The sequence below is a fragment of the Pinus tabuliformis genome, chromosome 3_1, assembly GCF_031772625.1.
Source record: "Pinus tabuliformis cultivar Carrire ecotype Pingquan chromosome 3_1, CPIR1, whole genome shotgun sequence".
In the NCBI taxonomy this organism is placed as follows: Eukaryota; Viridiplantae; Streptophyta; class Pinopsida; order Pinales; family Pinaceae; genus Pinus; species Pinus tabuliformis.
In genome coordinates, this window is record NC_142301.1 from 681778913 (window position 1) to 681794195 (window position 15283).

Below are 15283 nucleotides of genomic sequence, written 5' to 3' on the forward strand. Positions count from 1 at the left end.
CCTTCCACAAGCCAATGCATGCACCCTAGTTGAATTTTAGCCCTTACCCTAGCCTAGCGACTTTCCCTAAAGGGGGGGGGGGGAATTAGAAAAAGGAGAGAGAAATTTAATTTATGGGTGATTTATGGTGTGATCAACAATGTGGAAAAGGCCCGTGCTTGACCTTCGTTGATGGAGTCTAGAGAAATTTACTTATGAGAACGCTAAACCCTAGAATGGAGTAAGGGAATATGAAAACCCTAGTTTCATACCTTAGCTATCATTTTATGAGGGAACAAAGTCATTGAAGAGAGCTTAACATGAAGAATCACTCAAGGGACTGTCACACAAATCTTAAAAGGGTAATGCACACAATATCATTGCCAAGGTTTCACAGAAAAATTTGCAGTAAAAACTAGCACATAGAAACCCTAACAATATCCATTCCATGCAATAGCCATAAAGATATTCAAATACATGGAATACTTACAATAAAAAAGCATGACCAATCCTTTACTATTCCAAAATGACATCTCCAAAGCAAGAGAAAAGCTCCATCAGCAAATAATCCACAAGATACACGTCAACTTCATCTAGGTCGAAATCCTCTGATGAGGCCGAATTGATCCATAAGTGATAATGAAAATGAAAATGAGGTGACCTCTATTTATATGAGCTCTACCTCAATTAATTTTAACCCAAGGACGCCTCTACAAGAAGTTTGACATAAGATAAACTTGAGTTACAAGCCAACCCACTAGCTAAATGACAAATTAGACCATAAATTCCCACACATGTGAGTCGTAGCCTCTCATAATGCTAACGTCGTGCCCTTTTAAGGCGACAAATACCATGCCAAGCTGTGTTGAGGTGTGAAAGGGTGTAAAAGTGCTTAGATCATCCAAAATTTGAGGAAATGCCCTCAAATCCACCTTAAATCCTCCTCATGGATGTGGTCTCCATGAGTCTCTAACTATCCAAATAAGGCCTCATCTCTCCAACATTAAGGCTTCTCCAAGTGCAACAAGCCCTCCCTAGTCTCTCAATGGGAGACCATCCTCATCAAGGCTCTAAATCAACTCCTGTCCATCAAGTTGTGTCAAGGCCATCCTAGGGGCACAGTAGATCCAGTGTTGTCATCATGAAGAATCCTCTATGTTAGGTCAAAGTAGACCAATGTCCTGGATGCTGAGGGTGCTCTGGGACATGCAACATTTGTTCAAGCAATTAGGAGGCCCAACTTCCTCAACGTTGTATCTATTAAATCATCTATCTCTCTGAAGAGGCCTAGGTACCTCTAGAATGAGTGCCCTCAAGGCTTGGATTGTTGTGGACCACCTAACAAACACAACATGAACTCAAGTGAAAGAAACCATCCATCAAAGACCAAGATCATATATGCATCTAAGCAGACCAAACTTGAATGTTAGGGGCATATTAATACTTTAAACAAGGATCACCTTCTGATATCTAACTAGACCAAGTCCCGTAAAGGTGTTGCCTACCTTGATAGAGGTGGTTAGTGGTCAACCCTATTAGGTGTTTCCAACCCTCAAGGGGACATGACGATTCTAAGATCAACCGCTCAATCAATAGGTGTTCGTGTAAATATGTGACTACGAAAGTGAAAGGTTTCATGGCCAAGTGCCATGGTCAAAGGGAACAATTGATGGGGTGTCCACATCTCGAGTGTATGAATGTTAAGGAGGGAGCAATCATGGAGGCATGAGTTACCCTGCTCAACTTGATTTTTCCACCCCTCATGTGCACCTTTTACTTCTTCTTGATAATGCTTTGTATTACTAAATATAGCTCAAGGGTTAGAGCTTGCTCTTTATGATGTAGCACTCTTATTACCGCCTAAGATGATTTAGCTCATCACTCATCAATGTTGGGACATGCAAGGGTTCCTATCGATGTAAAGGAGAATCATGTGCTTGGGAACTGGGTGATGGCCAAACGAGGAGGGTAGAGCTCATGTTAGGTTGTTCCCAAGCACTAACTTATGTCCTACCCATCTTTTCTATGTTGATTTTCTTCTTTTTGTTTTCTAGTGGCCATGTTATGCTTTTCCATTCTTTTAGTTGCAGCAACCTCCATGGAAACGATTTCCGGCCCCACTCAAGGAGTGTGGACATATGGGTTGCAAATCCCAAAAAACCAATGACAAGTTAGACCGGAAGAATGGATGTGGTATATGGGACTTGTAATGTATGATGGAAAGTGTTAAGTATGGTATAGGGGATAATGAACATGATATCTCAATCATGGCTTTCCAAGTAGTGTCTCTCCAATAACCCTAAGGGCTCAAGGGAGGTCCCACTATGTTGAATAATCGAGGGCAATTAGGTGTAGTGTGATTCTTCTTGACTTGATAACAATTTTTGAAGTACTTTTACAATTATCTTAGTTTGATCTTCTTCTTATTATTAGTGTGTGTTTCATCAAACTGCTACCAAAAACATAAAGACAAGAAAACAGATGTTGGCTCTCTGTCAGGGCCAAAACCTCTCTCTCTTAGAGAGGAAAACCCTTCGGTAAGTTTCTCTTATTGAAGCTTCTTATTGATCACTACCAAACCCTAGACCCTTGACTAGGATGTCCTCCAAGCACAAGACAAGTCCTTCCTCTTTTCTACACTTGGTTCCCCGGCACATAGACTTCCTCCTTCCGGCACTTTTGCTCCCCAACACTTCGTCCTCCTCCTTAGTTTCTTGTCTATAGATAGACCTTCCTTGAGTGAGCCTTCTAGATGAGATGTTTCCTCTTTCTATCCTTTGCTCAAGTAGACTTCTTCTTTTGTTTACCAAACGAGATCCTTCTTGAGGTATGGGTGTATGACTGTAATGTTGTTCTGCTGCCCTAGTTTTCCCATGTGTGGAGGGTACCCTTAGTGAATTAGGGTCCTTTCACCTTCGCTAGAGAGAGAGACTTCTTCGCTTGACTTGGGAGGCCTTGTAGGCCTAATATCTAGCCCAAACACTAACGAATCTTGCACTGAAATGCTATTGCTGTTATATCCACAATCTGTCCTCCTTCTCTTTGCACGTGTGATTGTTTCTAGCCCTAGAAACAGTCCTCTACCTTTGCTAAGCTTCCTCCTTCCTTCGCAGCACTTTTGGGGACCCTTTAGACTTGCTTCTCCTTCCTTTTCTCGACTTATCTCTTTGCTGATTTCAGATCTTGTTGAATTTATGAGGGAGTGGACAGCCTCTATATATAGAGGACTATCCCTCCTCTAGGCCGACATTAGGCCGACATTTTGTCTTTAGGCTGACTTGACCATATCTTCATTATTTTCATCATTTTGCTTCTTTTGGAGGACGTTACTGCATGGAGAGGACTTGCACTTGTCTTGGAGGTATTCCTTTGACCTTATACATAGTGTAACATGCCCTCTAAGGGTCTTATATAAATACATTGAACTTTTGACTTCCTAAAAGCACTTAACCATGTGCTTGACCTACTTCAATGAACAAGAAACTCATTGACAAAAATAATATTTCTTTTCTTAATAAATACAAATATCAAAAGTACATTTATGAAGACCGAACCTAGTTACACTTTCTTCAACATACTAGACTAGGGCTAAAGATTAACTCGCCTAGTAAGTTGAGAGAACAAAATTACAGTCAAAATCAGTCAATCTCCCAAATCACCCCTTTATCCATACTAAATGCCCAAAACGAACCAGTATAAGCACCCGATTGCAAAATGATAAAATTACCTTTTGAATGCCAGATGGTGAGAGGCACATGGTTGATGCAAATGGTGAAGGCACATGGCATATCATCGTCGAATAGTGGCTGTCAGGGGTTGTTGACTAGCTGGCTGTCAATTATAGGAGAAAAGTTTTCTCCTATGGGGTTACCCACTTTGGTGGGTAACATGTATAAAGAGGCCACCCATTCTTAATTGGGTTTTCATAACGGCTAGAAAAAATTGTTGTGAATTGTGCAGCATAGATCCATTCTATCAAGTATATCTATGTAAGTAAATTATTGAGTTGAATAAGGGCTTATTAGTTTTTGTAGCATTGGAGGTGTTCTAGTCTCAAAAAATTGTGGAGAGGCTAAAAGTTAAAACACAGGAGTTCTCCATAACCCAGAAATTGTTTCTAGAAATTTCACCTATAAGTGTCTCAATTAGATTATTAGCTTATTTTTAAATATTTCCTAAGTCTAAACTTAAGAAAAGTGGTTAATTAATCAGTGTTAATTGAGAAAGGTGAGAATTATCTAGAAACTCACATGGATTGACTAGGAAAAAATCTTAGCCATCGATTAAGATTTAATCTTAGTCGTTGGAGTCCCGACAAAAGATTAAAAGAAGAAGCCGATGGGTAGATGGAGAACATACACACAGAGATCGATTTCCTTGGAAAGTTCGATTTTTCCAGAGAGTAGTTGTTGTCAGAAGAGTTTGAGCTTTAGAAGGGAAGTAGAGACAGAGAAGGGCAAGGACAATGAGTCTGGAGAAAAGTTTTTCTAGATCCGAAGAGTCAGCAGCAAGAGAGTCGTATTTCTCAGTGGAGCTGCGTAGAGGCAACGTAGAAGGCTTCAAAGGGAGATCGATTTTGCTGAAGGAGAGATAAATTCAGTTGTTGTTGGTCCGAAAATTCTCCAGGAGGCCAAGAAAATTTCTCCCAGAGGCAGAGTCAACCAAGACGTCATTTTTCCTTGCAGTTTCGGGCTTAGCGAGTTGGGGTCTACGCAAGCACTGCACAAAAGCTCACGCAGAGGCTATACGACTAGCCATATTTGCCAGTTGTCGGAGCAGGATCGAGCGTGGTGTTAAAGTATTTACCTCACAGATATTTTGGTTGGATTATTTTGTTGTTTAGATTGCCAGTTGGGCATCCATAGATTGTACTCAGAATTTCGCTGCTGCATAATAATAAAAACCCTCTGCCGCTGCACCAATTTTCCCAATATGGGGTTTTCAAGGGACTTTTGTCGAAAAATAAGTGTCAAACTTTGTGTGTGCTAGCATATTTCTCAGTTTCCAGCGCTATTATTTTCTGCAATTTTATTTGTGAAGGTTGCAGTGTGATTTATTCAATATTTGTCGTAGCAAATAAATTGTTAAATTAATTAACAATTAGAAGAATTAATTCCAGTTGTTGCAATAGGATTTCAGACTTGAAATTTTCACATGGTATTAGAGCGTGATTGATCAGACAGGGAAGCTCAGAAGCGGAGGCAGAAATTCGTTGTTCAGAGGGAGCAGTAGGACAAGTTTCTGGATGTTACGCAGAGCCTAAGCCAGGGAGATCAAATTGCTTAAGGAAGTTTGATTTTCCAGTGTGGATTGGTATAGAAATTCAACTAGGCAGTTGAGTGATTCCAGCAGGTAGAGGAAGCTGTAGCAGCTCAAATTTTTTTCACTGAGCAGATTCCTTGTTTGGGCGCAAAGGGTTTTGCAGCAGTTTGCAGAAGGAGAATCAGCGTCATGTGGAAGAGAAAAGCACACACAAAGCGAAAATTTCTCTCAGGGTATCTCGACTTTTAGAGACCTAATTTTTCCATTTGCAGATTGGCAATAGTTTTGAGCAAATCTTCTCACTCTAGAGACGGTGCAAATAGCAGATCCAACAACTGAGCAGAGGGAAAGAAGGATATTTTCGACTAGATTTAGAGATGGCCACAGTTGGGCTTAGAGATCTAGATAGGTTGGAGGGAACTTCCAACTATGTCATCTGGAATGCTAGGATGTCTTTCCTTCTAGATGAATATGGCCTGAAAGCCTATGTGGGCAATGTGGTAGCAGTACCCCGGGATGTTGATCAGCTCAAGGAGTACAAGAAGGAGATGGCTAAGGAGAAAAATGATCTTGGATGGAGTCCGAGATCATTTAGTCTCACATGTGGCAGACAAAGGTATGGCCAAGGAAATGTGGGATGGCCTCTCCGAGCTATATCAAAGTACTTCTTAGCAAATGAAGATGTTCCTACATGAGAAGCTGAGGAGCATCAAGATGCAAAAGTGCGAAAGCATAGACATCTTCCTCACCAGGATTCAGAAAGTCTGAGATAAGCTTGCAACCGTAGGGGAAGTACCCCAACCCATATAGCTTGTACGGTTGGCACTGAATAATGTCTCAGAGGAATGGCAAGTGTTTGTCAATGTATATTAGGCAGAGACACATTGCCTAAATGGGACGGGATGTGGTCTAACCTACAACAAGAGGAGTTGAGGCAGGCTTTAGTAAATAGTACCATCAGTAGGAGCAGCTGCAAGGGCGTGAAGGGTGAGGAGGAGGAGAATGTCACCCTTGCATCAAAGGGTCCCAGTCAGGGACAAGGGGAGAAGAAGAAGAAAAAGAACATATCTAAGGTCAAATGCTTTAGGTGTGGCGAGCTTGGCCACTACAATACGCAGTGTCCTCTCAGAAAGAAGGACAAGCAGGACCAGGCGGCAACATCCACAGAGATAGATAAGTTGTCCTCCAGACTAGAGGAAGACTTCGCTATGTTTGTAGCTATACCTCCAGAGAGAGAGGTGGGGCGATCTAGAGCTATAGTCCTAGAGCAGTGCATACATGGGCAGGGTCCATTGAGGTGTCCTTCTCATGGATCATTACGTTGCTACAGGGGCCCATATTATTCAGTAGCATGATGGATCAGTGTCAGTGATGCACTCAGATTACCCGAGTGACAGTTGCAGGCTAGTGGCAATCAGGTGTTAAGGAGTGCAGAGCAGTGTTGACAACAGAGAAGAATGCTCAGTAGCAGAGTCAGTAGCAGCGCAGATTCCTTAGTGGACAGTGCAGTGGCTAGTAGCAGTCAGGACTCAGAAGACAAAAGGAGCAGATGCTTCTCAGTTGCATGTGAAAATTTCTGAATCTACACATCAAAAATCCTACTGCAATCACTAGTTTATCATCTCCTACTTGTTTTTACATTCAACAAGTTACTTAATTATTTAAACACTGATGAAAAACACTACTGCAGACTACACTGACATACAGATCATAAATTGAAATAGATACGAGACAAACACACAAGGGGCACCATTATTTTTGGACAACACGTCCCTGGAAAAACCCAATGCGATAAAACCGGTGTAGCATATAGAGGGTTTGTATTATTAAGCAAGTAGAATCTGAGTACAACAGGTTGCCTCTCACACCGGCTAACCTTTCAGAGAAATATCGACAGCAAGAAATACATACGAGGGTTTACCTCGTTCTCTAAGTCACAATTGATCCACTGAATGTCTAACTCCGGCAAGCACTGCGAAAATCCTAGCACAATCTGCTTTGAGTGGGCCAGCGTTTTGCCTCCAAGAGACTACGTCACTTCTCTGCTGGATCGATTTGCTCTTAGGAGCTTCGACTTCAATCCTCCTGGCTCAGAATATCAAACTCCTAGCAAAATCTCGAACTTCCGACGATTATCTCGCACTGCCACAGCAAGAACCCTCTTGGCCTGCGTCAACTCTGCATAAGCGCCTTCCTAGGCTGCATAGGCCTCTGCGCTGCCTCTCTGCCCGGTACTCATTGGCTCAGAACTCCCTTCCGATCCAACTCTCTGCTACTGCCCCTCTCACTGCAACTCAGATCACTTATTCGATTTTCTCAGCAAACCACGCCCTAGAAAAATCGAACTGACTGATCAATATGGTGTATCTCCAACTGACCCTCAAGCCTCCTCTTATACTTTTCCTGTTGATGAATCAACGGTCGAGATTAAGTCCCTAATCAACGGCTAAGATTAAAACAGACTTGATCCTAGTCACTTAGAAGTTTCTCAACCATATTCTTATTAACACCAATTAATATTTTTATTTTCCTAAATTTAGACTTAGGAACCCATTAAAAATATTAATTATTTTAATAACTCCTCATCCGGGTGGAATTTCTCCAAACGATTTCTGGGTCTTGGAGATCTCATGTGTTCTAGTCCCCTCAAAATTTCGGAGTTAGAGCACATCCGATGCTACCCAAAATCAACACTCCCTCTTAGCGAGGAATGTGCTCTAGCAATACTTCTCAATAGAAGTATTACACTAATCCACTGCATCGATCCTCTGTGTTGCTAATGCTTGGCCTGCTGCCCTTCATCCACTGCACTGCTGCATCCTGTACTGCTGCCCATGACTCTGCCACTGTCACTGCTACATCTGTACTGCAGCTCCCTCTCAAAATGTTGCATCATGTTGCCCATAGCACTGCCACTGCTAACTGTTGCACTGCAACTCAGTTATTGAGAAGTAAGTAACTGAAACCTCACCCAAAAACTGACATGCTGGTTAGTATGGATACCTCGTGATGCTGAAGCCACCTTTGCTGCTAATATGTGCTGACTCTCTGCTGCAATATGCATTGTGCCTCTCGCACTGCTACAACATCCACTGCGTTGCTTCAGACTTTGGCACTCTAGCTCTGCCATTGTTGCTCCATCACACCTTGCTCCAACCGACACCCGTCATTTTGCTACTGTCGTTAAGGGCTCACGTAGCCATATGTGATCCAAGAGTTTGGGCACCTCAAAGATCCTGCCCCTTTGTGTAGTCCTCCCGACTACAGCTCTATGTCACCCCACCTCTTCTCCAGAGGTGCATGAGAACTCATGGCACAATCCTCATCATCATCCTCCTTGTCAACCTTCGCTAGAGCAACCTTCGAGTCAGAAGCCTCTTCCTTGCCCTTCTTCTGGGGCGGAGTGGAAAAATGTCCTAGTTCACCACACCTGAAGCATTTGACCTTGGTTATATCCTTTTTCTTCCTTTTCTATTGCCCATGTTGTCCCAATGATGCGAGAGTTGCATCCTCCTCCTCCTTCTTGACCTGGGCTCCTTTGCCGCTACTTCCTGCCTTGGTCAGCCTCCTGATCTCTTCCTGTCGAAGAGATGCCCACATTCCCTCGCAAATAGGGAGAGAAGCTCTGCCCAAGATACTCTGGACAAATGTCTCCCAGTCTTCGGTGACTGCATTTAGGGCAGTGCTGACCATGAACTCAAGATCTAGTGTAGACCCCACGGAAGTCAACTGGTCTCAAATCCCTTGCAACCTGAGAAGGAAGGGATCAATCTCTTCTCCCTTTTGCATCTGGTACTATCTCAATTGATTCTCCAATAACATCTTTCGTTGAACGGAAGTCCCCTAGTACAAGGCGGTCAACGTTTCCCACATCTCCCTTGCAGTGTTCTTCTCAGCAATCTATGGGACCACATGACCTTTGAGTTTGACCCCGTCTAGAAGCATGCATTTAGCCTTTGCCTAGGCCTCCTCGTACTTCTACAGTGGATCAGCATCGACCGGAACAACAACCACCTTCAAGGCATAGTCCTTGATGCGATTCTTGTCTAGCACTGCCAGGATCCTAGCCTTCCAGATGACAAAATTGGATGCTCCATCCAATCTGTCTTGATCCCTCAGTCCATTTACATCCATCTATGCTCAATAAATATAGGATTGGTTCTCTTCTCCCTCTCCTGTTGTTAATCCAGCAAGACTTGGATCTGGATTTCTTCGGCGTTAGAAACCCTCTAAGGAACAAGCTCCTCTAGAGTCCCTTTGAGTCCTGATTTCCTTCACGGAAATCCTCCAGCCAAATGTCGAATCACTCCTCTACAATCCTCCTTTGTTGCTGCAACCCGAATCTAGATTTCTTTGGCTATAAATATGTCAAGGCAGTGACTCCCTCTACCTCGGCTCTGTCTCCTTAGACACTGTTCTATGCCAACAGCAACAGCATCCCACTAGCTCCTCAAATTCGATCTGCATTGCTCCCTTTATCCCAGCAACTGGAGAATCTGAAATCCTTGGGCTCTGTGTAGTCACTGCGTGAGCTAGATTAGCTCCTCCTGGCCTCTGCGTCACTCCTTCCAGGCTCAGAAAGATGACATGGCTCTGCATGAACCCGATCTACCCCTCTCTGCTTCTTCGCTGGTCCAGAAAGTTGACACAATCACTGTGTGGGCACCTCCTAGCTACTGCGTCACCCTCTCTTAGCTCAGAGTACTAACACAGACACTGTGTGAGCCTCTTCTACACTGTGTCACTCTCCCTTCTGCGTTTCTCGCTCTAGAACAACATTGTCACTCGAGGCAGTTGCCTCTTTGCAACAGATTTGCTGAATCATCCGGTTGATGGCATCAGTGTCTTATGACTTGCAATGCTTTGATACCATGTGAAAATTTATGAATCTACACATCAGAAATCCTACTACAATCACTGGTTTATCATCTCCTACTTGTTTTTACATTCAACAAGTTATTTAATTATTTAACACTGATGAAAAACACTACTGCAGACTACACTGACATACAGATCATAAACTGAAATAGATACGAGACAAACACACAAGGGACACCGTTATTTTTGGACAACACGTCCCCGGAAAAACCCAATGAGGGAACACTGGTGCAGCATATAGAGGGTTCATATTATTAAGCAAGCAGAATCCGAGTACAATAGGTTGCCTCTCACACCGGCTAACCTTTCAGAGAAAAATCGACAACAAGAAATACATTCGAGAGTTTACCTCGTTCTCTAAGTCACAACTAATCCACTAAATGGCTGACTCCGACAAGCACTGCGAAAATCCCAGCACAATTTGCTTTGTGTGGGCCAGCGTCTTGCCTCTGGGAGACTGTGTCACTTCTCTGTTGGATCAATTTTCTCTCAGGAGCTTCGACTTCAGCCCTCCCGGCTCAGAACATCAAACTCCCAGCAAAATCTCGAACTTCCAACGATTATCTCGCACTGCCACTGCAAGAACCCTCTTGGCCTGCGTCAGCTCTGCGTGAGCCCCTTCTTGGGCTGCGTAGGCCTCTGCGCTACCTCTCTGATGCTACTGTTGCCTCTCTGCCTGGTACTCGTTGGCTTGGAACTCCCTTCCGATCCAACTCTCTGCTACTACCCCTCTCACTGCAACTCAAATCACCTATTTGATTTTCTCAGCAAACCACGCCCCAAAAAAATCGAACTAATTGATCAATATGGTGTATCTCCAACTGACCCTCAAGCCTGTTCTTATACTTTTCCCATTGATGAATCAACAGCAGAGATTAAGTCCCTAATCAACGGCTAAGATTAAAACAAACTTGATCATCGTCACTTAGAAGTTTCTCACCCATATTCTTATTAACAACCATTAATATTTTTATTTTCCTAAGTTTAGGTTTAGGATCCCATTAAAAATTTAATTATTTTAATAACTCCTCATCCGAGTGGAATTTCTCCAAACAACTTCTGGGTCTTGGAGATCTCATGTATTCTAGCCCCTCCACAAAATTTCGAAGCTAGAGCACATCCAATGCTACCCAAAATCAACATTGCAGTTGCAGCAACAACAAATGAGAGGGAGTTGTAGTGCAGATGTAGAGTTGGCAGCGGTATAACAGTGTCAGCAGCAGCATGGATGCAACATCAGAGTTGCGCAGTGGTTGGTGGGTAGTGGCAGGCAGTCACAGTACCCAGACATCAGCAACGCGACAGAGGGTGATATAGAGACAGGGGGTTGTAGCAGTGGTGCAGCACTAGAACACTTTCCTTGCTAAGATGGAGTGTTAGTTTTTGTAGCATCAGAAGTGTTCTAGTCTCGAAACTTTGTGGAGAGGCTAAAACATAAGAGTTCTCCATAACCCATAAATCGTTTCTAGAAATTCCACCTAGAAGTGTCTCAATTAGATGATTAGCCTATTTTTAAATATTTCTTAAGTCTAAACTTAGGAAAAGTGGCTAATTAATCAGTATTAATTGAGAAAGTTGAGACTTCTTTAGAAACCCACACAGATCGACAAAAGATTATAAGAAGAAGTCAATGGGTAGATGGAGAACATATACACAGAGATCGATTTCCTTATAGAGTTTGATTTTTCCAGATAGCAGTTGTTGCCAGAAGAGTTCGAGCTTCAAAAGGGAAGCAGAGACAGAGACGGGCAAGGACGGTGAGTCTTGAGGAAAAATTTTCCAGATCCGGAGAGTCAGCAGTAGGAGGGTCGTATTTCTCAATGGAGTTGCGCAAAGGCAACACATAAGGCTTCAGAGGGAGATCGATTTTGCTGAAGGAGAGAGAAATTACGCTGTTGTTGTTCCGAAAATTCTCCAGGAGGCCAAGCGAATTTCTCCCAAAGGCAGAGTCAGCGAGGACATCATTTTTCGTTGAAGTTCCGGACTTAGCGAGTTGGGGTCTGCGCAAGCACCGCGCAGAAGCTCACGCAGAGGCTATACGACTGGCCAGATTTGTCAGTTGTCGGAGCAGGATCAAGCATGGTGTTGAGGTATTTGCCTCACAAATATTTCGGCCAGATTATTTTGTTGTTTGGATTGCCACTTGGGCATCCATAGATTGTACTCAGAATTTCACTATTGCATAATAATAAAAACCCTCAGCTGCTGCACCTGTTTTCTCAAGTTGGCTTTTTCCAAGGACTTTTGTCCAAAAATAAGTGACAAATTTTTTGTGTGTGTTAGCATATTTCTCAATTTCCAGTGCTATTATTTTCCGAAGTTTTATTTGTGAAGGTTGCAGTGTGATTTATTCGATATTTTGCCATAGTAAATAAATTGTTAAATTAATTAACAATTAGAAGAATTAATTCCAGTCGCTGCAATAAGATTTCAGACTTGAAATTTTCACAAGGCTTAATGTCATTTCTGTTTTCGTGAATTTTCGTATGATTGTTCTCTCTTCAGTTTATTTCACATCACACATATCCTTTCACTTACTCATTTAATTGTCATTATAAACCAACCACCTGGTGTGAAATCCCTCTTCAACAGCAACCAATCAAATTTAATGAGTTCAAGTAAAACAGAAGGCCACTTAGCAATTCATGTATGATGTCTAAAGTAAAATCAAGCAAAATGAAAACCATCTTAGCTAAAGGCTGATCATTGCCTAGTTTATCCATATTATAACTAATGGATCCATTATTAAATATATTTTTCAGAGTAAAATAAATTCAAAGAACAATCTTCAATTAGGAAAAATCTCGAAAGAAAAAAATAGTTGAAAGATAATGTACCACAGAGTTATCATCCTGCCCTGGAGAACGATCAATATAAGCACTCCATGGATGGTCCTTTATAACAGGATCCTTGTAGCAGATTTCATTGCAATCTTCTACACCTGGTGACACAATGTAAGAGTGAAGATAATTCATAACAAACCCACTGCAACCAAAACAGACCATGATTACCCCGCATAGAAGTAACTGAGAATATTCAAAGGTTAAGTTCCATTTTCTGAACATTACAATTAGTACTTGGCAGCTAAACCATATTTATCATGACTATACCAAGAATATATGACTAGAATCTAAATAAGGCATGTACATTACATTGACCTGAAGCATAATTATGGATATTTTGCAATGTTAGAAACAGCAATAGTTTATGATTCACACTCACTCTAGACTAGTCAAATGAAAATTGCAGCATTGCACTGGTCACACCAAATTGCTGACGATGTCTAGACTCTAGCTATGGAGACTTTGTAACTGTTGGTCTCATTCCATTTAAATTGTCTCTCTACACATACATCAATGATTTTTAACAAGAAGACTTACATTTCACATTGAACATTGAACATTACATTGTTCTGGTTATAAATATTGCAGAAATTGATACAATGTCACATATCACACCTAAATCTTACTAGATAACTTGTACCATACTTGTCTACCATCTGTTCCCTAGGCATATAGATGTCTAGAATATATCACAAATGAAGATTCTCTTGATTGCTCTTTTTCCTTTGCTATTAGCAATTGACATAGAACAGAAATGCAATTCTAAAATAAAAATACCCTGCATAAGGTAGCAGGCAAGTAATCTAATTTGCATGGAAACGGATCAGCTGTGAAAAAAGTAACAAGAAAATATCGTGATAAGAGCAACATTATCAGAACTGGACCGGTCATCAAACCAGTCAACCCAAAACCTGGTACCGGGCAAAAAAAATGAAAAAAAAAGGTCAACCAAAAAACATATAAATATACAAATTTTGAAAAAAAAACCATATATATTCATGTGCATCCATATGAATCCAAACCATTATACACAAATATGCCAAGTTTATCACATATATAGCAAGTAAAGGTGCATATAATGAAAATAGCATTGCGTGCAATCCATCTCTGAACCAAAATACATCAACAAAGAGGCTCTAGATGGCCTCTAGAGTCCAAACAAATCATGCTACAACAAATACCTATATATTATCAAAATCATTGCCTATATTGGGATTCTCATCATCAATATCACTCTCTAAGAATGAAAATAAGATAGAAAATCCTTAACATGTCAAATCGAGATTTTGTTTGAGTGATGGATTGTTGAAATTGGCAACCAGGGCCAAACTCCATGTGGGTCATCTTATTTATGGCAGCTGATATTTTTCTTGGATCCCTCTCATCGAGAGGTGTAGGATTGATCTAAAGATCATCCAATTCCAATAAGTATTCATGGAGTTATGAATTTATTTGTGTTATAAGACAATTCGTCAAGGTCGGCCAGCAACCAAATAACCCACACATGTGCTCAACGTTTTAGTATAAAAGGAGATGACTTGAGAGTCATTTCACACACACTTCTCTCTTGATTTATCTCCACTTGTCTTGGGTTTTAGTGTGAGAGAAATCTAGGAGGAAGCATCCCTAAGACGCAAGAGGAAAGGAGGCTTAACAATCAGCCCTATCCGCAATCCTAGCCCTAGCTTCTACGCATTACCTAGCCGCAGTCAAGAAGAAGAAATATGTTGCCCTAATCTAGAGGATGCAGTCATGAAGAGAAGCCCTAACGTTATCAAGAAGGAGCCCTAATCTATACGTTGGTCTCTACGTAGTCAAGAAGGAGGCCTATAGCCTTATAAACTGTTCCCTAAAAAGACACAGTCAAGGAGGATAATAACATGTCCTAGCCGCAACATTAGGAGGTTGCCCTAGACAACGTGGAAGGGTTGTATGGACAACGTATCTCTGAGGTAAGTTTAAGGGCTAATAGCAGTTAGTTTAAGGCCTGTTTCAGGGTAAAGGAGGGTCGAGTTCCCTTGTTGGAAGAGCCACAATCATAGGACTGATTTTAGGGCACTTTGGAGGAGTGCAAATCCATGGAAGGGCAGTTGCAACCCTACACAGTCTTGTTGTAGGGTGTCGCAGTAATTACAGGCAGGTCGAGGCTGTTAAAGAGGGCTAGACTGCCCTGAACCGCAGTAAGAAGGGTCAGCCTCCTAACAAAGGGCAACCACACTCCTCAACAACAGAATTGAAGGTTGGATATGGGACTGTAATGATGCCCTAACTAGGCCTACGTGGCAGCATAGGAGTGGACCTTGAACAGTGAGTTGTATTAT

The 15283-nt window shown here is 41.9% G+C and overlaps 1 protein-coding gene across 1 annotated transcript in view; it reads right to left on the minus strand.

Annotated features, from left to right (window-relative positions):
* LOC149188933 (defensin-like protein) overlaps positions 1-15283 on the minus strand; it is a 170550-nt gene that overhangs the window by 58660 nt on the left and 96607 nt on the right. Inside the window, exon 3 of the mRNA XM_089411731.1 lies at positions 12957-13060. Coding sequence (XP_089267857.1) covers positions 12957-13060 — 104 coding nt within the window. The remainder of the gene's footprint in view (positions 1-12956; positions 13061-15283) is intronic.